Source organism: Anopheles arabiensis, chromosome 2 (assembly GCF_016920715.1).
Source record: "Anopheles arabiensis isolate DONGOLA chromosome 2, AaraD3, whole genome shotgun sequence".
NCBI classification, from domain to species: Eukaryota; Metazoa; Arthropoda; class Insecta; order Diptera; family Culicidae; genus Anopheles; species Anopheles arabiensis.
Window position 1 is genome coordinate 6,683,320 of NC_053517.1, and position 22,453 is coordinate 6,705,772.

General features: G+C 51.6%; 6 protein-coding genes across 7 annotated transcripts; 4 read left to right on the forward strand and 2 right to left on the reverse strand.

Annotated features, from left to right (window-relative positions):
* Window positions 1–3,362: 3,362 nt before the first annotated feature.
* LOC120896025 lies at window positions 3,363–7,612 on the forward strand. Its single transcript, XM_040299823.1, has 3 exons — window positions 3,363–3,688; window positions 6,570–6,824; window positions 6,913–7,612. The coding sequence occupies exons 1-3, from the start codon at window positions 3,665–3,667 to the stop codon at window positions 7,045–7,047; spliced, it is 414 nt and encodes a 137-aa protein (XP_040155757.1). The 5' UTR covers window positions 3,363–3,664; the 3' UTR covers window positions 7,048–7,612.
* Window positions 7,613–7,997: 385 nt separating this feature from the next.
* Window positions 7,998–9,853, forward strand: LOC120896022 (diphosphomevalonate decarboxylase). The gene is made up of 6 exons (XM_040299813.1): window positions 7,998–8,220; window positions 8,304–8,374; window positions 8,468–8,582; window positions 8,642–8,776; window positions 8,850–9,175; window positions 9,239–9,853. The coding sequence occupies exons 1-6, from the start codon at window positions 8,166–8,168 to the stop codon at window positions 9,683–9,685; spliced, it is 1,149 nt and encodes a 382-aa protein (XP_040155747.1). The 5' UTR covers window positions 7,998–8,165; the 3' UTR covers window positions 9,686–9,853.
* Window positions 9,854–9,951: 98 nt separating this feature from the next.
* On the forward strand, window positions 9,952–12,802 carry LOC120896020 (peroxisome assembly factor 2). The gene is made up of 2 exons (XM_040299810.1): window positions 9,952–12,471; window positions 12,545–12,802. Exons 1-2 carry the CDS (start codon window positions 10,107–10,109, stop codon window positions 12,685–12,687), a joined length of 2,508 nt encoding a protein of 835 aa, XP_040155744.1. The 5' UTR covers window positions 9,952–10,106; the 3' UTR covers window positions 12,688–12,802.
* Window positions 12,803–12,916: 114 nt separating this feature from the next.
* LOC120896023 (thioredoxin-related transmembrane protein 1-like) lies at window positions 12,917–15,502 on the reverse strand. Of its 2 annotated transcripts, none has more exons than XM_040299815.1 (3): window positions 15,110–15,502; window positions 14,567–14,903; window positions 12,917–14,411 (listed from the first exon to the last, which is right to left on the reverse strand). In XM_040299815.1, exons 1-3 carry the CDS (start codon window positions 15,256–15,258, stop codon window positions 13,866–13,868), a joined length of 1,032 nt encoding a protein of 343 aa, XP_040155749.1. In that variant the 5' UTR covers window positions 15,259–15,502; the 3' UTR covers window positions 12,917–13,865. The 2 variants fall into 2 exon arrangements, with proteins under 2 accessions (XP_040155749.1, XP_040155748.1); XM_040299814.1 differs by having other exon boundaries at window positions 14,546–14,903.
* A 319-nt stretch (window positions 15,503–15,821) lies between these two features.
* LOC120896021 (uncharacterized protein C2orf42) lies at window positions 15,822–18,257 on the forward strand. The gene is made up of 2 exons (XM_040299812.1): window positions 15,822–15,844; window positions 15,904–18,257. The coding sequence occupies exon 2, from the start codon at window positions 15,904–15,906 to the stop codon at window positions 17,758–17,760; it is 1,857 nt and encodes a 618-aa protein (XP_040155746.1). The 5' UTR covers window positions 15,822–15,844; the 3' UTR covers window positions 17,761–18,257.
* Window positions 17,796–22,305, reverse strand: LOC120896019. Its single transcript, XM_040299809.1, has 3 exons — window positions 21,751–22,305; window positions 20,755–21,601; window positions 17,796–20,680 (listed from the first exon to the last, which is right to left on the reverse strand). Exons 1-3 carry the CDS (start codon window positions 21,997–21,999, stop codon window positions 18,420–18,422), a joined length of 3,357 nt encoding a protein of 1,118 aa, XP_040155743.1. The 5' UTR covers window positions 22,000–22,305; the 3' UTR covers window positions 17,796–18,419.
* Between the last annotated feature and the right edge of the window lie 148 nt (window positions 22,306–22,453).

Sequence of the window (22,453 nt, forward strand, 5' to 3'; positions counted from 1 at the left end):
TCCGTTGCGGTCCGCATCGTAACGATCGCCCTTCTTCACATCTCGTTCGCTTGCGGCCGGGAGCCGGCGCTGGCGGCCGGGGCGATAAGATCCGCGTGGCCGAAACACTCATACACGAAATAACTTGTAAATGGATTCGAAGAATTCTATTTACCTTTTTTTTGCTGCTGTGTGTTTGAGGGTATGTTTCGCACGTTGAACTGCTTATCCCCGTGTTGTGCGAACGTGCCTCGATGGGGCTCGAGCATGCGCCTGGTCGTTGGTATGATTTTTTCCCCACTTGGTCGATCGTTGGACAGAGGAAGGTGGGGCTGGTTGCGAATTTCTCGTTCAAACATGTTTTCTGCTGTCTCATCATGAGAAATCGTTCAGCATTGAACATGACCATGCGGACTACCTGCCGCTCCACTTTCTTTCACCGCACCGGTGTTAGCAACGGACCAGCCGTATTGCATCAGATTGCAAAGGTATCACGTGAGAAAACGCTGCACCATGGCACATGCTCGCCAGCTTGCGGAAATGCCACAAAATCCGGAGCCGGTTTGGTGGTTCGTGGGCATTCCTTCGATGCTGCCTTTTGCGGCAGGGTTAGCGGCGTTCGATCGTTTTTAGCGAGAGACGTGGTGATCCTCACGTAGACAGGAACGATCAACCCTTGGGGGTTTGATATTAAATAGGCTTGTATTGTTTAATCAGCATTTTTTAAATTATGTTGAGTACACTACATAAGAATACCTCACAACTGTTTCAGGTTATTACATCATTATTACGATTATTATAATTAAAAGAAAAGAAAAAATACAGATGTTAACATTAAATTTGTTTGTCACTGTAAGGTTGCTCGTGCTCACGTGAAGATCGTGCTTTTTTATATTGGATTTGTCTCTTCTTTTTGGTAACCAAATTCCTTTATGCTCAAATATTCAGACAGTTTCCTGTCTGCCTTCGATACGTTTCCAAAGAAATTTCCATTTCAATGAAATCCACTCTGCAGAGCAAACAACCAGCGAAAATCACCTCTCATCATGCTATCAATTACACAATTACCAGTAATCGCTAATCGCGGAATTGTTCCGCTTAAACTTACTACGATTACTTAATCCCACCCACTGACTAATTGATTGCGCCTTCTGGGGTATTTACACAATACTTTATGCAATGGAGATAATCAACCCACCGCGGACGGAAAATAACCGACGACACCGACGGGACGAATGACATAAGTTAGGAAGTAAGTCATACACACACCGCCCTCACTGATAACGGAAGCAGCGAATTCCAAAGAAGTGATCAATCGTGGGTATCCCCCAAAACAATCCCTTAAAAGGGCTTACAGGTCGCATTAGCTTTCGCAAAGCTTCACATGGGCAGTCCCCTGGAGTTATCAATATGACTGACGCAAACTTAAGCCGACGGGGGTGGGAAAGGCCATGCAATTTTATCGATCACGACCGATATTTATTAGCAAGCTTATAGGTCGCAGACATGCGCGTACAGAGAGACACAGATTAAAATGGGCGATTTGATGGGGGAAAATTTATAAAATTAATGCACTTTTTTTGTTGATGTTACCACGTAAAACACGTCAGAGGTTTGGTGGATTTCCCCAGCAAAAGAAAGGCACCGTGTGCCATATATCCATCCACCTTTGCAGAGATATTATCAGATATGAAGTGGGGCAAAATTGTGCTCCCAACACCTAAACCGTGACTATGCAGTCGGGTCACGAGGACGCCCCTTTTCCCAAATGGCAGTGTCTAGCCGCGCGTTCAAACATTTCCTTCCGCCGTGCGTCACTCGTCACACCGACGTCATCGTAGAAAACCCATGACTTCGATAACGAATTGTTAGCTTATCAGTGTGCTATCGTGATGTGATTATGTGCGAGCTGTGATGAATACCTTGCGGCATCATCATCATCACCGGTCGTCTCCGATCAGCCACCCGTCAAATGCTGGAAGGATCGCCCACTTGAGCGCCGTACAATGATAAGACAGTGAAGAGACATCTCTTTGCTCATCCATCAAACCCCCGGGGGAGTTGGGGTGTGAAATCATGTGCCCAAGCGTTTTATATCTGAGTTGGTGCATTGTTTTCAATTCTCAACTAGGACAGATGCAGCATAGTGGCCCGCTGTCGACCGTAATTCTTGTACTGCACGACAACTTTCATCATGTGACCGAGACCCGGGGGGGAATTTCCGGGTTTCCCCCAGGTACTCAGAAATCGTGGGGGAATGTCCACAGTCAGGCAATTAAACTGTTGTGACACCTTCACGTGTTTGAACCTTTCCCAATCGATCATGGCATGGTTGTTCCCATCGCGCGGTGTTGCAATAATTGATCCAGCTTCTGCGCGTCAATCAGCAGGGCCAAACCCTGCAGCATAGCATAACAGCGCTAACGACTATTCAAATGCTTGACCTTGTGCACAGAGAGTCTGTCAACGTGCAATTTAATGCTTCTACGATCGTATCCCGCGCAAATAGGCACGATCGCGTACGCGATGAATTGAAGTGCGAGTAAAAGCAGCAGCGAGCAGTAGTAATTCGATTGTACTTGACGCCCGTCCAAAGGTTGAGCCGTGTGTTGCATTATCGCCGGACCGAAGATTATAACGCAAAATAAACTGCGCAACATTGTTTGGCGACGAGCCGTAGTACTCCGTGTAGTAAAAGCTGGCTGGCCTGGGCTGGCTGTTCTGTCCAACAATCAGGGAAAGGAATTCCATTCATCTTCTCGATTAACCAGCGCCATCGTTTGCCCGTTTGCCGTGCCGCGTCCCCGTGTTGTGGCGCCTCGTGATGCAATGGAGTGAAATTGTTGAGCGATGCGAAAAAGGGAGTTCCCTTGCGTGCTAATCAGTGCGCACAGATCAGTGCCCGCCACTGCAACGTGATCCGAATCAGTCGCGCAATATTTAGGGCTACTCGTGGCGGTTGGTGAGGGTACCATCACATCAAGTGGCGTGCAGTGGGACGCGTCTCAGAAAAAGGGTGCGATTCACCCCACGAGCGAACGGTGCTATTGATCACGATTCTCTCACGAGACCTCCCGAGATGAGGACACAAAAGCTGCGAAGGGGCGCACGCGGTCGGTACTCCTCAAAAACAAAATTGAGCTACACTTACTTCTCCACGGCTACGATAAGCGCGGGGAGCCGGCGGGTGCCAGCGAAAGACTCCCAAACAGCCAATCACAGGCCTGGGCCGAGTGCGCTCCTTCGCACGCACACACACACCCAGCACCCAGCAGGCGAACGAGATAGCGCGAACCGAGCTAATGCGCGAGCAACGGACGGCAAGGTGCCCAAGGAGCGCGTGGAAGTAGCTATGGGCGGTATTTTCCGGTTGTGTATAAATAAATAGTACTGCCGGTTACCGTCAACGAGCAACCTCACTTCATTGATAGCATTCGATCGGGACGGTACTCGGCGTCGGTCTTGGGAAAAAGTGTGTCGCGAGCGCCTCGTGGAAAGCAGTAGCGTGTGCCAAAAGGATTCGCAAAACCCGTGTGACTCGGTGGACTCAAGTGTGACTCAAGTGTGCTAGTGGACATTGTTTGCAAGAGAAGAAGGAGACATTTTCGCTTACAAACGAAGTGCGTTCAATAAGGACATTTTGCAGTTGAAAGATAAAACAGTGCAGAAGAGTACACATTCAGCGATGGAGTTCAGAAGCAGCAAAAAGGTATGCATTACTAGTGGAATAAGCAGCAAAGTATTGTACAGATAGCTTGATCGAAAGTGACAAAGAAAGGAACGAACAATTACGATCATGTGGGGAGAATAATTAGTAACGAAGATCACTCTGACAGAGATATCAACATTATCAAATGTTGAACAATTTAATAGGGTGATCGGTGATCACGTTTTGACTTGGATTTTTTCTTTAAAATATCCTGGAAGACGTTAAACAAATTGAAACTTAAGCTTAAAACAACCACTAGCGATCGTTCTGGATTGTTCCATCGGTGGGATTGGGAGAGATTGCAAGAGTTCCCAGGAAAGATGGTTATCATCTGTCTAGGGATTTCAAGGAATCTTGCTTTGATTAGCTGTTTGTCTTTTTCCTCCCTTTTGCTGTTAACCACCAGCAGGTCTTAGTGACTCTAAGCGCAGATGATTAGTAATCAGTGACTTGTTGATCAGTAAATTACAACTGAGCGTAGTCGATCAACCCATACCGATTCAAAACGTCAAGCTGTCTTTGATACAAAAATACCCAGGTTGAAGATATATCTCACGAAACATGTTCACGTGCAAAAACCAAACAAATCTGCGTGCGTAATTCGCTTATCTACGCGCACGCGAAAAAGAAATGCAACGAGTAAGGAGGCTCGTACCTTTCCTAGTCATCAAAGCTAGACAAGTGGAACGGTGTGTCATCCCATCAGTCTGACGAAAGGTGGTCACGAGCAGCGACGTAACGACCGTCGACGTTCATGATATCGACGAGTGGTTTGACATGAGTCAACCCCTCTGTGCGACCTACGACGGTCAGACTCAGATTTCTTTTATCCTGCCTCCAGCTCACCTGACAAGCGTTCAATTGTATGAGCAATTGAACACCTGAGCGCTAATTGCAGCCAGACTGAGTCATTATTATTGTTTTGCCGTTCAAATTTAGCCCAGGCGGGCCCAGTTGATGGTGCGGTGTCCTTATCAGGGCTCAGGCCTGCACAGAAGCCAAAACGAGCGAGATTGATAATTGTATTGCAATGTGATGAAATAGTGTTGCAATTCGCACACACCTCTGCAACCTCGCTCGATCGTGATTACCGGGCCGGGCTGTTTATCGTCGAGTGCTGATCTTCTTCCTTATCAGCGTAGTGATCTCATCGCGGGCGGCATCCGAGCGCCACCATATCACGTGAGGACCGCAGCACAGAATGTGTTTAGTTGTTTACCGTGTCACATCGCACCGTATCACCGAGTTGTTTAGAGAAATGGCCTCCGGGCAGGCGCTCGACCCCGCGCCCGGTGACAGTGTCACTAAACGCAACCAATGGCGGTCAACGGCCCGTGGTGGGGCACCCCGAGATGCACTTGGCCGGCTATGGCGCCCTTGGCTGATTGATTGTTTTGATCGTTGGATCAGTGTGTCAGCGTGGCCGGCGCCCCGTTATCATGACCGCATGCCCGACACCACGCCCAAGATGATGAGAGTTCCGGATCCGGTCGTTGATAAGCCTCCAATGTCGCATTGTGTGTGTGACGTAGTGTCGCAGCTGGTGCGTTCTACACAATGCCTGGTCCAATACCGCCCTTCTTACCCGAGACGTCATGAAAGCAGGAGCAGATTTCGGCACCGCTTTGGTGCCAAATTGAAAGATTGGGCTTGATCATGGGTACGTCAAATTTAATCCCACGAAGATCACAACAAGCTCCACCGGTGCCCTTAGCAACTGGTTGGCGGTTGGGGGCTTTTTTCGGGATCTTGCTGTGGATCGTCTTCGAGATCACCGGAGAGAGTGTGTGTGAGTGTGAGAGAAAGAAAGAGAGAGAGAGAGAGAGAGTGATGTAATTTGTGCTCGTTTAGCTTGAACGATAACCTGCGGAAGGAGCAAGAAGTGATGTCATGAATAAATCCCGTACCACATCACTCACAGCTGATGTGGCTCCGATGCTGGCGTGTACAAGGTTTGGACAAATCGGACGAACCCACTCGGAGACAGCGCGTGCGCGCATGTGTTGAGTCTGCGATCCTGCCGGGAATCGAGTTGTTTACCAGCACAACGTGTCGAAGAAAAAGGGGAAAACTGTGTCACGGCCTGTCGGTCGCATGGTGCTTATCTGCATGGTGCTCTCACGGGTAGTGCATCGGGGGGATGCTAGTAGCCATGTCACCAGCGCAAAACATGCCCCACGCGGTGTGATCACAGTGGATCGCTGTCGTCATGCTGGCGGATTCTTCGCTACTTTTCGCCAACTTCTACTGGGAGTGTCTGTCAGTGGGCCTCCCCCTCCATCTTGTTGTGGGTCTAAGATTGGGAATCTCCACCAACCGATCACGTTCGGTCTAGCATGGTGACGAACCCCTGTCGATCACACCGGTGACGGATGGGGAAGTTTTTTAACGGCCATCGATCCTCACACCCCTTATCAACCGATGCGGATGTGGGAGTGTTGCAATCACCATCTCGCCATGCTGCACGTTGAAAGACGTGCAAATGTCAGTGCGAGGGTGGCATTGCGAACAGGCCGCCGGCTTCGGTGGGTGGCATTTTGTGCATAGTGCCAGGGTCAAAGACTCCCACACATCCCCGACAGATGATTCAGAACTCACTAGTAGATTACCAGCAGTACAAGGAACAAAACCAGCTTATCAAAATGGTTTGTTGCACGAAAGCAACAAAAGTGACCAACCATGGCGTTGTTTTTTTTTTACTCACAAAGTGACCCCCGAGTTTGACATGCCCGGTGCGATTGGTGTGTGTGTGACACTGGACTTTGGTTCCCACAACCTTCGGACTGATCATCCGCATCGTTGGATGATTTGCATCGTTCTCCATCCCATCCCGCACAAAGACTGATCGTTTTTTCGTTATTTCTATCTCTCTTCCTTATAGATGGTGATTTCCCTCCGGGTAGTGTTGGTGCTGGTGTGCCTGGTTAGCCTTATTTCACACGCCTCGGCAAGACCGTCGAGCGTGCGGCACAGCAAACAACTGCGTCTTATAGATCATCTGCTTCGCAGCAGGACAGCAGCCGAGAGCAGGAAGGCTCACCATCACAATGCCGACCATCAGCATCGCCGGAGATCGGCAGATTATGAAGATTTCTACGACGCGGATTACAAACGTGTGCAGCAGTGTTACGAAGACGTAAGTTGTCCCTGCGCAGCACTTCCAGCAAAGATGCAGCTGATTAAAGTCTTTGTTTCTGCGTTTTTTTCCCCGTAATCACCAACAGGAGGACATAAACGAGCTTTGCCAGCGCTGCTCGAAGGTGACCAAGTCGTCGCTGGTGTTCCCGATGTGCTGCAACAATGAGGATCACACGATGACCTGGTGCAAAGAGTACGTTTACTATGGGATACAGACGTAACCCGGCGAGATGGGTTCACTCTTCCCGGGGGGAATTCCGGGCATATTTCTCTCGTTCCAAGTTTAGCAGCCACAAGCGCAAAACCTGCACTGTATGACACCCTAGGGGAAAACTTACATCCACGATAGTATTTATTATTGATAGTGTTTGCATCATCTCATCGCCATCGGTTATTTATTCACTAGAAGAAGAAGAAGAAAAAGAAGCGAATTGTTCAGCGTTCGTCTCACCCCATCTCGTCTGATATCTCATAGCAAAAAAGGAAACTGCACGCGTCTGATAAAGTCCTTCAAGCCAGAGCCATCCCCTCCCAATTATTGGAGCTGTGATTGTACATTAGTTATATTGATGTCTTAGTAAATGTGTGTTTCGCACCTAAGGGAAGCAAAAACTGAGGGAGAGAAATTCGAAGGGCGAAGATACTTACCTAGCAGAAGTCACATAGTATTGCAAGAGCAACGGACACACGCGTTGGTAGCTAGCTGAGCAAGGCACGCTGTGGGCCACGAATAGTTATAATAATTGCCTTAAAAATAAAGCTTTTTTATGTATGTGTACAAGCAGAGTTCACTAGCGGAAAGGTTAGTGTTGCTAATTGCATCCGAAAAAAGCATCTCGGTTTCGCTAGTCGGTGTACGTAATTAGTTGATTTGGTTTTTTGTTGATGTTACTGGCAGGAGAAAAAAAACGTCCGTCTTTCATCTGTCTAATTATGATTAATGCCAATCGAATATGGCACACTAATGGATTCCAGTTCCTTAAAAATGCAAAAATACTACACTAAACAGCTAAAACGAAAGAAAACATTTAGAAACGATTTCTGCAATACCAAACCACGTGGCAAAAGACGACAAATCAACACAATTTTAGCGCGCATTTAAAATCACCGCGGGAGAGCGAGAGAATGTGGAACAGCAAACGTGCTCTCTTTTCTCGGAAACGTCACCCGTTTGTTTATCTCAGTGACAGCTGTTCCACGAACTGAACCTACTACGCTAAACGCTCAGTTCCGGACCACAAATACAAACCGGAGTGCAAGCTTGCTCGCTCGCAGTGTAGGGGATTCTTGTGTTATTTCTTAGTTTTTTGAGTTTTTAACGTGCTGCATTGGGTTCATCATGTCCACCTCGGTCACGTGCATCGCCCCGGTCAACATTGCCATCATAAAATACTGTACGTATAGCCGATTCGACCCGATCTCGGTCGGACGGTCCGGACGGAGCTGCTCATCTTGTTTCTCCTGTACACATTTCTAGGGGGAAAGCGTGACGATGACCTGATTTTGCCGATAAACGATTCCATCAGCGTCACCCTTTCGACGGACCACGTAAGAGAGGCGTACTGGGATGCTGAATAATGCATGGAGCAGTCCTAGCGCTTACCATATCCATGCTTATTGGTTTTGTTGTTTATGTTCTAGCTACGCACGAAAACAACGATCACTGCCGGGCCCGAGATCAGCAAGAATGTGCTGCGTCTGAATGGTGTTGAGGAGTCGTTCGAAAATCCACGCATTCAACGATGCCTTCAGGAGGGTAAGGGGCCTTTACCTTTTTTGTGTGACCTTTTTAACAACATACGTTTGTTGTTGTAGTGAAACGGATCGCCAAAGCGTCCGGAAAGTGTTCGAAGCCGGAGATGCTGGAGTGGAACGTGCACGTCGAGTCGGAGAACAACTTCCCGACAGCGGCAGGGCTAGCGTCAAGTGCGGCCGGGTATGCTTGTTTCGGTCAGTTGCGAGTCTCTTTTGTCGTTGTTTTCTCTTGCTTTCTTCATGTAAATGTTTCCTTTTCCCCTTGCAGTGTATACGCTGGCCACACTGTACGGCGTCGAGAGCGAAGAGTTGAGTGGCATAGCACGCATGGGAAGTGGGTCCGCCTGTCGCAGCCTTCATTCGGGGTACGTACAGTGGGCGCGCGGGGAACGCGCCGACGGTTCCGACTCGCTGGCAATCCAGCTGGCACCGGCCTCGGCCTGGCCGGATATGCATGTACTGATACTGGTGGTTAGTGATCGCAAGAAAGCTACCGCTTCCACGCACGGTATGGCGACCAGCGTCAAAACCTCGGACTTGTTGAAGCATCGTGCTTCCGTGTGCGTGCCAGAGCGTGTTAAGTTGGTGCAAAAGGTAGGTTGGCAAGGTTTGCGTTGTGAATGAAGCGAATAACTCACTTGTTCTTCAATTTTACAGGCTATCGCTGAGAAAGACTTTGACACATTCGGCCGCATCGCCATGAAGGACAGCAATCAGTTTCACGCGATCTGTCTCGACACGTATCCGCCGTGCTTCTACCTGAACGATGTGTCACGCTCCATCATCCGTATGGTGGATCAGATCAACAATCTCGCCGAACCGAATCTCGCACCGGTAAAGGTGGCTTACAGCTTCGATGCCGGCCCGAATGCGTGCCTGTTTCTGCTGGAAAAGGATGTGCCGGAAGTGTCGGCTATCGTACGGCGTGTTTTCCCCTTCACCGGCACCTCGGCGGAAGAGTATTACAAAGGCATTCCGAACGATGAGGCGGCGATGGCTGCCATTCCACCGACTGTGCTGGACTCGTTCGCACCGGAAGAACCGAATCTGTTGCGTTACATTATTCACACCAAGGTTGGAGAAGGGCCGAAGCGCGTTGATTAGGTGTGGCGTTGTAACTTGCTGATTGTTGATCGAATATTACTCTCTTCCATTTTTATTATTTGCTGCCAAGGGCATTTTTCTCAGGTGCTTTATTTATTTGTCAAAATGGGAACGGTTTCATGTGGGTTTTGTAATAAAATGACGAACAAACGCATAACATCTGCTATATATTTCGCCTTGCATATTGAAACGGTCAAAACATGCTCAAAAATTCAAAAACAAATCCACGTGTTGACAGCTCAAATGACAGCTATCAGCTGTGCCGGCGCGTGCATTGTTTTTATTCCGTTTATGGAATCGTTTGCGTGCGAAAAATCGCAATAGTTTTCCGGCAACGATGATAGTTTCCTAGCCTAGTTCTATTATCCGACTGAAGTGAAACCAAAACTACGTTCCGGTGGCATAATTGAGCTCTTGAAAAATGGCCGAAACCCTTGGCAAACGATGGCGCTTGCTGCTGTACATCGCCCGGTTACGGTACCCCCGTTATCCGGCCTACTACTTCCCGGTGTTTGTGCTGCTGCAGGGGCTGAAAAAGCTTCGCTCCGACCTGAAACTGCGCCTGCTGGACTTTTACCTTCAGCCCATACCGAACGTGCTGTTCGAGCAGCTTCAATCCGACCAGCTGGTCGCCTCGGAACATACCCTCTTCGTATCGCCCACCGTCTTCCGGGAGTACGTAGTCGAGCGGGAAATCAATTGGATCAATCTCGTCCTGAAGGTGGCCAAATGCTCGGAGCAGGTGGAGCCAACACCGCACGACAAAAGCCTTGTCTCGATCATCCTCAACAAGCAGGACGTGTCGCTGCTCTGCCAGGTAGCACCCCACGCGGACGTCCCGCTCAACGCACTCTGGGTCAAGGAGAATCTGGTCGAGAACCTGAACGAACGGTACACGCGCCACACCGGTGAACGGTACTGGGCCCGGCTGCAGCGCATCACCGAGGGCCAACATTTGCCCGCGATCGTGGCGAAAGCGAACATCTTCCTCTACCAAACGCCGTACGATCTTAGCTCCGACATGGTGGACTTTATCCTCGGCCGGTACTTTGAAACGCCGCGGCTACTCTACCGCAACCACACCTACCAGGTGCCCCTGACGGAGCGCTTTCTGGGCAACACCTTCTACACGAAGCACTTTGCCGTCCTCGTGCACATGCGGTCGCTGTGGTTCAAGTGCCTGAACCTGGACTCGACGGCGGGTGCCTTCGAGATGAGCGGAATCGCGCAGAAAAGCCTTACCACGCTGCAGCAAACGACGACGTACAACAATTTCCTACTGCCGGAACGGTTCGATGGGCCCAACATGCGTCCGAGCTGTCCGTTTGGGTTGCGTAAATACTTCCACTCGCTGCGCTCTTCGCTGCAGGCGTACCTGAAGATGGAAAACAATGGCCTGGTGCGGAACGGCATCTATCCGGTGTTTATGCTGCGCGGTGAGCGTGGCATTGGCAAGATGGCCGTACTCCGTTCCGTGGCCAGCGCGCTCGGCATACCGATCTACTATGCCGATTGTAGCGAAATCATGACCTCGATTAGCTCGCAAACGGAGACGAAGCTGAGCACCGCCTTCAACAAGGCGAAGGTGTGCGAACCGTTGATCATCTGTCTGGAGAACTTCGAAGTGTTCGGTGTGGACAACGAAGGCCACGAGGATCAGCGCATTACGGGTTCGTTCCAGGCGGAACTGATGACGCTCTTCGGGCGCCAGTACTCCCATCCGGTCGTGGTGGTGGCAGTGGCAAACCAGAAGGAATCCAACACACCCAAACTGACCTCCCTCTTTCTCGAGGTGATACAGCTGCATGCACCTACCACGGCCGAACGGTTGGAGCTGCTGCGCTGGATCTCCCTTGGCCATCGGTATCGGCTTCCGGTCGCCCAGCTGCAGAAGATTGCCGAGCAAAGCCAAGGCTTCACGCTGGCCGACCTGGAGCTGCTGTACGGCAATGCGCTGGAAGCGTGGCGCCGTTCGCAAGACACCGGCCGGGTAGGGTTGAACCACTTTCTCGCATCGCTCGACCACATGCAGTCCACCTTTTCGGACAGTCTCGGTGCGCCGAAGGTGCCGAAGGTGCTGTGGTCGGAGATTGGCGGACTGGCCAAGCTTAAGTCGGAGATACAAAACTCGATCGGGCTGCCGCTGCGCCACAAACACCTGATGGGGAAGAACATGCGCCGGTCGGGCATCCTGCTGTACGGGCCACCGGGCACGGGCAAGACGCTGATCGCGAAAGCCGTCGCGACCGAGTGCAATCTAAGCTTCCTGTCCGTGCAAGGGCCCGAGCTGCTGAACATGTACGTCGGCCAGAGCGAGCAGAACGTGCGGGAGGTGTTTGCCCGCGCCCGGACCGCTTCGCCCTGCGTGCTGTTTCTGGACGAGCTGGACTCGCTGGCACCGAATCGGGGCGTGAGCGGCGACTCGGGCGGCGTTATGGATCGCGTTGTGTCGCAGATGCTGAGCGAGATGGACGGCATATCGAAGGACCCGGGACAGCAGATTTTCATACTCGCAGCCACCAATCGACCCGACCTGATCGATCCGGCACTGTTGCGACCGGGGCGGTTCGACAAGCTGCTGTACGTGGGCCCGAGCTGCACGGTGGAGGACAAGGAAAGTGTGCTGCGGGCCGTGACGGGACGGTTCCGGCTGGCGGAGACGCTTACGCTGCGCAAGATCGCGGAAAGCCTCAAACAGGACATGACCGGTGCGGACATGTACTCGATCTGTTCGAACGCATGGTTGAGTGCGGTCCGCCGAACGGTAAAGGAAGCAATCGCAGGTGGTAAGTGTGGATGAAGGCGGCGTGCTTTGAGGGGGGGAAACTTATACCTCAGCTTTGTCCTGCTTTTTTACAGACTCCATCGACGAAGGGCTGAATGCGGATCAAGTGATCGTGACGGAGGATGATTTCAAAGAATCGGTCAAAAAATTCATCCCCTCCATCAGTCCCGCCGATATGGCGTACTTTAATCAACTAAAAGGGAACTTTAGCGCGTGAGCGATAAAAGGAGGGGTGGGACAAGTCATTCAAACAGGTAACGGGTTATTGTCGGGACAGGAGTTGTTAATTAGTTCTACGTACAGATTAAACGCGGTAAACGGTAAAGCTTTCATCAATTCGGTTCGGATTTCTGTTCGCAACACACCTCGATGACAACATACGATATATTATCTATCCGGCTTATCAAAACTTCTAATCAGCTACACAGTTCCAACGCATTTCTCTCTTTTGGTTTCTCTTATCACTAGCGATTCGTGACTTTATTTCGAAAAAAACAATCTCGTGATGATTTTTAAGTTACATTTTCTTTCGTGCGCTTTTCGTGACTCATGCTGTTCCAGCTCTCCCCGGTAGGGTTGGGGGCTGAAAGGATAACGACCGCTCGTGGTGTAGACCATTTGCTTTAATAATGACGAATTCACTGATCACATTAAAAAAAATAAAGCAACTAATTGAAAAGTTCATAAGAAAAACTGCTGAATGTCGCAAAAAACAAGGACTTTTGCCAACAATGCTCACTATCTGAACACGAATTGTGACGGGGTTAAATGTATGAGATTTTCACCTGTTTCTTCTCCATTCGTTGATTCCACGTGGCAAATAGTCTGCCGAGCATTTTCAGTGGCTTTTCACGTTTTCCTTTAGATAAGCTAACACAAAAATACAAAGACTACCGAAAAACGTAGAACAAAAAGGCGGCGGAGCTTATCGTTACCGTTAAGTAGAAACAACTATATTAAATGTACACCGAGCACTTACGTTACAAGCAAACATCGTAAACGGGGCAAAAAAGAGCGAGAGCAAAAAAAAGGATGCTATTAACGAATGTAGAAAGTATTGGAAAGTATTATTAAAGATAGAAAAAGGTGCAAAACTAAATGCAATTAACGTTTACATAAACACGCTCTCTTCGCTCTTCCCCCTTGTTTCTGTGTGCCAGCCAAATCGAATGAGAGGAGCGTTTGCTTGCGCTGCACAGTTGTGAACAGAAACACACAAGTGCAAACAAGATTTGCCTTAACATATAGCAAAACATACCATCCATTCCGTCCGCCGCGCGAGCTGCAATGAATCTTTTCTGTTTAGATGGAAGAATGGAAAGGAAATTCCATTCTCATCTCAATATATCCCGCTCGTCAACCGGTACTTTCTTGCTCAATTAAGAAACCCCCTTTCTAGTCAGCCTTTCTTGGCTTACGTTTCCTTACGTCCGGGCTGGTGGTGGTCTTTTCCTTCTTCTCCTCCACCACCGGTTCTGCCGGCTGCTCGGCGGCGGACTTTTTGTCCTCCGGCTTCTTCTTCTCGACGGCGGCTGCCGGTGGCTGTTGTTGCTCATCGTCCGAATCGTCACTGCCGGAGTACTTTTCGCCCTCGGAAGTTTCCTTCTCCTCCGCTTCGCCGACTTCCTCGTCCTCTTCCACGTCCTCCTCCTCTTCCTCCTCCTCGTCGTACTCGCCATCATCGTCGGCGGTTCGCTTTTCCTCATCCTCATCCACCAGCTCGTCGCCGCGCAGCTCTTCCGGTACCTTTTCCGCCCGCACCTTCTGCTTGTGCTCGGAGAAGCTTTGCCGCTGGCCCGACTTTGGCGGGAACAGGCAGTCGATGATGCAGACCAGTATCAGCCCGAAGATCGCACCGAGCAGTACCGTGCCGATGCCGAACAGTGTGTACGAGCCCCAGACGGGCAGACCGTACTCCTTCAGCAGCATCGTGTTCAGTTCCTGTAGCAGAGAAGGCGAGAAGGAGGAGGTTTACAAACAAACAGAGGAAATAGGGTAAGACAAATGTATGGGAAAAAGGCGAAAATTCACAAGAAGACCGAGGAAAGTATTGACCCCACTCCACGGACACTTACCCGCCAGCGGGTTCTACTTACTTTCAGGAAGTGTGAAAGCTTGAAGAACAGCGACACGAGCGACATTTGGATCGAGTCCGGGTTGCGCCAGGCCGACACCTGCTCGAGCGATTCCCACTTCTTCTCCTCGATGAACGACATGAACGAGTTCATGTCGCGCGGTCCCTTGTACTGCCGGAACTCCCCATTAATTACGTGGAAAATCGTGGGCAGCGCGGTGACGAAGAATCTGCCACTCAGGCCGGGCGATGACGTCACGTCCACCTTTGCCGTCTTGATGTTCAAATCGTCCGACCACGTCGAAAGGTCGTCCCAGATCGGGGCCAGGCTTTTGCACGCCGGACACCATGGTGCGTAGCTGTGCAGCGGAAAGGAGAGAGAGGGAGAGTGAAGGGAAAGAATGCAACGATTACCAGATGGGGTGAATAACTTCAAGTATGCGCATCTGCTACGTAGCTGCCGCCCCAGACACATACACACGCACCACGCGGGGAGTCTGCGATGCGATTTGCCGCGGTGCGTCAACACGCGGAAAGGAGGGGATTGCTGGTGGTGGATACTTACAACTCGACCAACCACTCGTCGGTCAGCATTCGGTCCCAGTTCGATTCATCCAGCTCGATGACCTGCGACTTGGAACCTGGGTGCGACTGTACCAGGTGCACGCCAAGGCCACACAGCACTGCCGCCACTAGGGCCGCGCGGAACATCATTTTAGCGTCGTAGAAGCGATTGCACACGGTGCGCTTGCACTGCTAGTCCTTGCGAAGCACCTTTCCGGGGTGTATTTCCGACGGCAAAACCGGCGGCCGGGCGATAAAACGGAAAGAAAAACAAAAGCGAGGCGTTGCGGCGTGTAATTTTTGGTCCGGTTGTGGCGTTTTTCTTTTTTTCTTTCAGTGCTTCTTCTTGCCGTTGCGGACGTCAGATTCCCGAGAACGACAGCTATTGTTCCAGAGTTCGTTGTTCTGGATTCGAACAACGGGCAGGGTTGGCTCAACGCATCATTTGAAAACTGCTTGTTTTGACAGTTGCATGATTTAGATGGTTTTGCAAAGTTTTGATGAAATTTTGAGGTAAATCACCATTTTGAAGGTAAAAACTATGTTAAGCTGTATAAAAATATCATTTTTACATTTTATAATAGCACAAGTTTACAAAATCATGACGCGTTTCCGAACCCCATGTGCCTACCCGTTTCGAAATTCATCTTCGAAATTCGTATCAACTGTCATTGCGCTTTGACAGACCAAATCTATTCTAAACAAACCATGTAAACAAACATCCGGACGTCCGGAAGTAAATTTAAAATCGTCGCAGTTTGGCGTAAATCTACACAAATTTCTTTCCCTTTAAAGATGTCTCTAACATTTGACCATCGGGCGAATATGCGCGGCATAAGGAAATGTCCCCAGTGTGGAACGTTCAACGGGCATCGTGCTACGAAATGTAAAAATCGTTCCTGCCAGCAAAAGCTAAAGGAAACGCCGAGTACTTCCGCTAAAAGCAGCCCTTCATCCACTCCCTTTGCGGTACAGTTGGACCATTCCAACGGCCATCTTTACAGTGTTGGCCTTGCCGATGGGACGCGACACATTGTCCAGTGCTGTAAAGATGCGGATGGCACAATCACTTCCCTGTCTCACCTCGATGGTCGCAAAATTGCTCATCAGGATACGATTAAGCAGCTCATTTTGGGCTGCAAAGCTACAGCCGAAGCCTTACCGTTGCTAAAAGAAGCGATTGATTCACTGAGCGTGCCGGAAGATGTGAAGCTTTCCCTGTGGGAAAAACAATCCCAACCCGCTGCACCCCCATTGGTGCAGCGTGTGGTAAATGATTTGTTTGCCGTTGGACGCGCCCAAACGGTGTACGGAGTGCATCATGTAGCGGCACTGAAAAAGAACCAAAAAAATTCCCACTTTCACTGTGATTGTTGCAAGTCGTCCGAGGGACAGCAAACGACCACGCCGGTCTGCTGGCACGTGGCGGCCGTTGCAGCCGGATTGCTGAGCGCACCGGCCAAGCATGGATGGGCGAGCCTGTTGCAACAATTTATCGCCAAAACGATAAACCCTCCACAATGTCCGAGCGTGCTGGATGTGCGGGAGGATAAGCCGCCCCTTTCCTACGAGTTCCTGCTCGAGCAGGACCATGGACCGATGCAGTCGATGCTGGACTCGACGATAATGGAATTTTTGAACGAGCAGCAGGACCACGGTACCGACCCAGGGCTCGGCAGCATCTTTGCCGGGGGCGATGAAATCCTCGAGCTGCTGGACTGTCAGATCGAGCTGATGGACGAGCTGGATCCGACGGATCGGATCGACTTTTGCCCTTCGTACATCGAGTGTGCACCGGAGGAGGAATCGGAGGAGAGGCGAGAGGAGCTGCCGGGAAAGGCGGTACAAATTACGACCAAAAAGGCGGCCCTCAAGCGGTGCGCCCGGATGGACGGGGCGAAGCTAACACGGGGCAGTTATAGCGCCCGCAAGCTGATGAAGGTGCTCGAATCGAACGGAGTCATCTTCAATCGGCTGCGGCGTCCGGCAAAGGGGGATCACCTCGAGGGCGCCTCCATTCCCCCCTACGAAGCAACCGCCTGCAGTTTGTCCTTTACCCGTTGGCTTGGGTCGGTGATTGAGCAGCTCAACTCTAGCATCGATTACGCTGCGGACGGCCGACCGGATGTGCAAACGTTTCGCATCCAGGAGGATTTCTTCCGCTGCCTGCGTGCCCGCTTTTCCACTGGCCATGGTTTGCGGCAACCCGAACCGGTAGAGGGGGAAGCCCGACAGAGCGGCAACAATCACCCTCAGGTGTACAGGTTTACTCACCACCAAACGCTGCGGCACACGTTTCGCACGGATGAGATAGAGCTTTGCTTCGAAAAAAGCTTCCACCGGAGCGCGGACGGTCGTTACACTGCTGGCGCGGACGATCTGGCCGACGAGCAGGATGATTCCTCGTCTGGAGAAGGTGCGGGTGCTTCGAGCCGGACAATTGCTATTCGGCCGCAACGGTACAGCACGTACATTAAGCTGGGTCGCTACAAGCACGAGCAGAATCCGGAGCGCGTGTACCACTTTACGATCGAATGGATTGGTGGCGTTCTGCCGCGCAGTGGGTTCGGCGATTTGCGCATTTCGTTCGAGTATGGGCATCGGATAAACAACCGGTACGTTCCGCCTCCTCCGGTAGGTAGTAAAGAGTAACGGCTTTTTTTGCTGATTTTTCCATAACATTCAAATAGAGTGAAGGAAGGTGTATTATTCATTGTGATAGTTTTTGTTCGTAATTACACGCACGTGTCCTTCCAATGTTGCGAGGACTCGATTTTTTTTTTGGGGATAACAAACAAACAACGCATACGCTACTAGATGACCGTCCGGTCGTTCATTGATAGGAGAGGGTAAGATATTTGAGAGAGAGAGAAAAAACGTAAAAGGGCAGTGTGTTATTATGTCTGCTTTCAATTGAAATTATAACACAAGTAAAAGTTGTTTATAAAACAAACTAACTTCGCAAAGAAATAAAGAACAAACAAAAAGAAGGTAGGAAAAAGTCGGAATGTTTACAAAATCCCCCGTTTCGCACTCAACGTGATGCCTGATGTTAAGAACGATTACTGGGATGGCAGTGTACTTTGCTGTTACACAAGGAGTAAAGAACTATAAAATAGAGCCGGAGGAGGGCAAGTGACCAAACTAAAGCTAGCGTACGTTTAACGTTTTCAACCGGCAAACTATGCCTATGCGCGTATACAGGGTGATAAGGGAGGGAAGGGGCACGATGGCAGCGACCACCGAAGCTTCGATCACAGTACAAAAGAAAACGGGTGATGACGGTGAGAGAGAGAGAGACAAACCAAGGTTTAAAGCTCCGCGTTCGGCTGCACCCGGTACAGGATGGTCTCGGTAAGTAGCCGTCGCCATTCGTCCCGATAGCAGGACCGGTTGGCCGCCCGGTAAAGCTTGCACTTTGCCGCCCCGCTAATGTCCGAGTAGAGGAAGTAGTAGGTCGAGGCGACCAGCAGCTCCTGGTTGTAGTTTTTCAGCGACCACTCGAACACGTTCAGCACGCAGTCATCGTTCAGCAGCGTCTTGATGATGTTCATCACCGGTTTCTCCACCGTCGGCAGCAGGTACTTCTGCGCCAGGCTGAGCGCGTCCAGGCTGGCCTCGATCACCTTCGGCGGCGGCGCCATCCCGGTCAGCTTGTTGAGCGTTTGCAGCCGCACGAGGTAGAAAAAGTACCGCAGCCCATCGGCACTGATCGGTTCGTGCAGGTGCACCTCGTTGTTTTTCGACTCGATGAAGTGGTCCGCCTCGAACATGCGGCGAAACACTTCGCTGCCCTCGACCAGCAGCGCTTTGCTGACCAGCACCGCTTCCGGCGGCGCTGTCGGGCTGCTGCGCACCCGGAACGTTACCTTCTCGTCCACGCTGGTGGCCGACTCGTCGCAGATCGTGACCGTGTTGTCGAACTCTTTCTCCTCCAGCTTCTCGCTCGGCGTGCCGGTGTCCTCCTCCTCGCCCACGATCGACAGGTTTTGTGCCAGCCGCGTTATAGCGCTGCAGGCAATGCCATTTAACCTGTGCTGCTGCTGCTGCTGCTGCTGCTGCCCGTTGGTACCTTCGTCCAGTATAAAGTCCATCACCATCTCGAGCACCTTCATGTCGAACAGCAGCTTGTGCAGCAGGCGCGTATCGCGCACCACAAACAGCACGATGATCGCGACGCGCAGCTTCAGGTCGCGCTCGCCCGTCCGCAGGATGTGCGCAATCTCGCCCTGCCCGTACCCGGTCTCGCCGACCGAACCGAACAGCGCCATCAGATCGTTGCAGGCCGTGCGCATCTCGTCGCAGCTCCAGCACCGCGCACCGTGCGCCGGGTACGGCGTTTTCATCTCGTGCAGCCGAAACACAAAGTCCTGCTTCAGCAGCGGCAGAAAGTGGTTCACGTGCTTCAGTATGTTGGCGAGCGTTTGGAACGCGCGGCCGCGCGGCTTCTTCGCGTGCTTGCATATCTTCAGCAGCGTTTCGAGCGTGTCTGCCTGCACGAACTCCATCGCGGGAAAGGACTTCGAGACGGACCAGAGCAGCGTGAGCGTAGGCTGCATCGGGTACCGTTCGAACGTTTTGGCCGTGGCGATTTCGAGCTCGATCTTGAACATTTCATTATCATCGATGCAGTCCTCCGCGTGGTGGCTGGTGGTGGTTTTCGTCGCCTTCAATCCCGTGCTGTCGTCCTCCAGCTCTTCGGCCGCATCCAGCCACTTGGCGTTCGAGCTGTCCTCGATGAGGTACGCGACCATGTCGAAATCGTTCGTCTCTTCCGCACCGTCCACCACGGGGTCAGCTTCCTCTTCCTCCTCCGCTTGTTCGTTTTGCTCCCTTGCCTCGCTGGCAGGCATTTGTTCACCCGTTGGCTCGCCACTGCCCCCACTCGACTCATCCTCCTGCTCGTGATCGCTGCACACGGGCGAGTAAACTTCCGTATCGTCCTCGAACGCTTCATCTTCCGGCAGGCGCGGCGGGCTAGATCCAACGCTCGTGGAAGGACTTCGCACGGTTCCGTAGCTGGTGCTCGCATACCCACTGCTGCCACTGTCGGGCGATTCCGGTGCTGAGCAGTACGGATCCAGCTTCGATTGCTTCGCTGCCGTGTGATGTGGTTGCTGCAGCAGCAGCAGCTGCTGCTGCTGCTGCTGTTGCTGCTTCTGATGGTACCCATTTCCCGACTTGTAGTGGAACAGCAAATCACTGCGACGCATTTTGCCTGCCTTGGCGAAGGTCGCACGGCGCTTGCTGAACACGCTCGCGTGCGAGACCCGCTCGCTTTCCTCCTCGTCGTGGCGTATGTGTGCGACCTCCCTGTCCGCAATGATACCGTTCAGGATGCGCACGAGAAAGCTCACCAGCCCGTTGCTGAGCAGTATCTCGTTGCTCAAGCTGTCGAACCGGTACTGGTAGAGGGCGTACAGTATCATCGCCTGCTCGCGCTTTTCGTGCGACTGCTTGGCGATCTTCATGAACGACTGCAGTGCGCCGCTGCGCCGGATGTGCCCCCGGTTGCAGGCTTCCTTCGTGAGCAGACACATCATGTTGATGCAGTACCGCTTCTCCGACTCATCTGCAATGGAATGGGATGAATGCACTAACTGCACTAAATCCAAAGCGTTTACAGCTCAGCTTCCTCTCACTTACCCAGATTCGCGTACATGATCAGATCGGCGGCCATTTTGATTACACCACACTCCGTCAGCCGATCGATTGCGTCCGGATTGGCGGCCAGGTTGGAGACCACCTTCAGCGACAGTGCCCGGAACGGGCTCGTCTCGCCGCACAGGTACACGAGACAGTGCAACCCGGCCCCGGCCTCCCCGTAGATCTCCTCAATGACCTGCTGCACGACCGTGGTCGTGATCATCTGCAAGCACTTGAGCGCACTCTCAAACAGCTTGCCCGTTTCGTCCGACTCAGGCAGCCGGAAGTCGGGCCGATCCTTCCAGCGATAGTTCTGTATCACCTGGTACCCGACGATATCGCACAGCTGGCTGTGCTCCATGTTGCGCACGATGTTGTTGAACTTTTCCTTCGTCACCATCCGGTCCGGGGCGTGCCAGTGCTTCAGGACGACCTTCTCCTCGTCGTGGTTGCAGCTGCTGCTGCTGCCGCCGCTGCTGCTCCCGGTGGGCGAGAGCTTTATGTCCGGGGGCGATTCCGTTTCCGAATCGATCTGTGCATAGCGCACCAGCAGGTACGCTATCTTCCCGATGCATCCCTGCTCCATCAGCGTGGTGCGGAGCGACTTTTCACGCCACAGCTGCCGAATGGCACGGATCACCATTATCAGCACCGCCTTGTTGTCCGACTCGTTCAGGATGGTGCTGAGCGCGTACGCCGTGTTCCCATTGTCCCGGGCAATCTTGTAGCTGATGGGTTCGTGCTGGGCCAAATTGCCCAGCAGCCGGCAGCCCCGGCACTGGATGCTCGGGTTCGGAATGTTGGAAATGATCGATATCAACGGTTTCAGTATTCCGCATTCGAACGCCTGACACATGGAAGTAACGGATCGGTCAGTATAAACGCACCCACTTTTTCACATGCACCCTCCCTGCTAGCGCACCATCGCATTCCTCCCCCGTGCAATGCACAATCGAAAACATGAAATAAAATCTCCATTTTCACGCGAAAACTTACCTGCTTGCAGCATTCCTTCTTGGTGCAGCAGTTCCCCAGTATGCTCAGCACCACCTCGATCACCTTTTCGTACGGTTTGCTGAGCAGCTCGACCAGCACGTTGATACCGTCCTGGGCCGTGAACAGCTTGATTCCCCCATCGCTCGTCACAAAGTTCGCCCGTATCGCGACCAAATTGCGGTAGATTGCGCCTTTGTCGTTCGACTTTCGTACGTTGCTCAGCAAGCTGGCCAGTTTGGCTTCCTCCATCGCGGCTGTGGTACCGGGTTGGTCGGCGAAAACATGAAATAAAACGATTATTTGCACGCACCGTCGATGTGTTCGCGACTTTTTTTTCTCCAAAACGTCACCGACCCAGGCGACAAACGCGTACGGGCGCACGAAGAGGGCGCCCCTTAATAGCGCGAGCGCTGTCAGTGCTTGTTAAGAGGTGCTTGTAGAGGCGTTGCAGCTATGTATTGGTGCTCACCGTGCAGGGCAGGGGGTTTGAATCAGTTTTAATCGTTTTAGCAAAGTAAATTAAATATAAAAAAGCTAGTAAAAGATGCTGAATACGAAACAAAGCATTGTTCTTTGTCAATAATGCTTACTAAGATTAAGTTTGCAATTGGAAATCAAGTCGCGTCAAGTCAAGTCAAAGTCAAGTAAGTTTCTGTTACTCTTCTTCTTCTTCTATTTGGCGTAACGCCCTTCGCGGACATGC

What these genes read in the sequence shown, in the direction of transcription:
- LOC120896025 (XM_040299823.1), top strand. Translation starts at nt 3,665, where the DNA reads ATGGAGTTCAGAAGCAGCAAAAAG. An exon ending in AGTTCAGAAGCAGCAAAAAG is followed by an intron (nt 3,689 to 6,569) that starts GTATGCATTACT and finishes TCTTCCTTATAG; the next exon opens with ATGGTGATTTCCCTCCGGGT. An exon ending in TGCAGCAGTGTTACGAAGAC is followed by an intron (nt 6,825 to 6,912) that starts GTAAGTTGTCCC and finishes AATCACCAACAG; the next exon opens with GAGGACATAAACGAGCTTTG.
- LOC120896022 (XM_040299813.1), top strand. Translation starts at nt 8,166, where the DNA reads ATGTCCACCTCGGTCACGTGCATCGCCCCGGTCAACATTGCCATCATA. An exon ending in TCACCCTTTCGACGGACCAC is followed by an intron (nt 8,375 to 8,467) that starts GTAAGAGAGGCG and finishes TTTATGTTCTAG; the next exon opens with CTACGCACGAAAACAACGAT. An exon ending in TCAACGATGCCTTCAGGAGG is followed by an intron (nt 8,583 to 8,641) that starts GTAAGGGGCCTT and finishes TTGTTGTTGTAG; the next exon opens with TGAAACGGATCGCCAAAGCG.
- LOC120896020 (XM_040299810.1), top strand. Translation starts at nt 10,107, where the DNA reads ATGGCCGAAACCCTTGGCAAACGATGGCGCTTGCTGCTGTACATCGCC. An exon ending in AAAGGAAGCAATCGCAGGTG is followed by an intron (nt 12,472 to 12,544) that starts GTAAGTGTGGAT and finishes GCTTTTTTACAG; the next exon opens with ACTCCATCGACGAAGGGCTG.
- LOC120896023 (XM_040299814.1), bottom strand. Translation starts at nt 15,258, where the DNA reads ATGATGTTCCGCGCGGCCCTAGTGGCGGCAGTGCTGTGTGGCCTTGGC. An exon ending in GACGAGTGGTTGGTCGAGTT is followed by an intron (nt 14,904 to 15,109) that starts GTAAGTATCCAC and finishes TCCGCTGCACAG; the next exon opens with CTACGCACCATGGTGTCCGG. An exon ending in TAAGTAGAACCCGCTGGCGG is followed by an intron (nt 14,412 to 14,545) that starts GTAAGTGTCCGT and finishes TCTCTGCTACAG; the next exon opens with GAACTGAACACGATGCTGCT.
- LOC120896021 (XM_040299812.1), top strand. Translation starts at nt 15,904, where the DNA reads ATGTCTCTAACATTTGACCATCGGGCGAATATGCGCGGCATAAGGAAA.
- LOC120896019 (XM_040299809.1), bottom strand. Translation starts at nt 21,999, where the DNA reads ATGGAGGAAGCCAAACTGGCCAGCTTGCTGAGCAACGTACGAAAGTCG. An exon ending in AGAAGGAATGCTGCAAGCAG is followed by an intron (nt 21,602 to 21,750) that starts GTAAGTTTTCGC and finishes TCCATGTGTCAG; the next exon opens with GCGTTCGAATGCGGAATACT. An exon ending in GATCATGTACGCGAATCTGG is followed by an intron (nt 20,681 to 20,754) that starts GTAAGTGAGAGG and finishes ATTCCATTGCAG; the next exon opens with ATGAGTCGGAGAAGCGGTAC.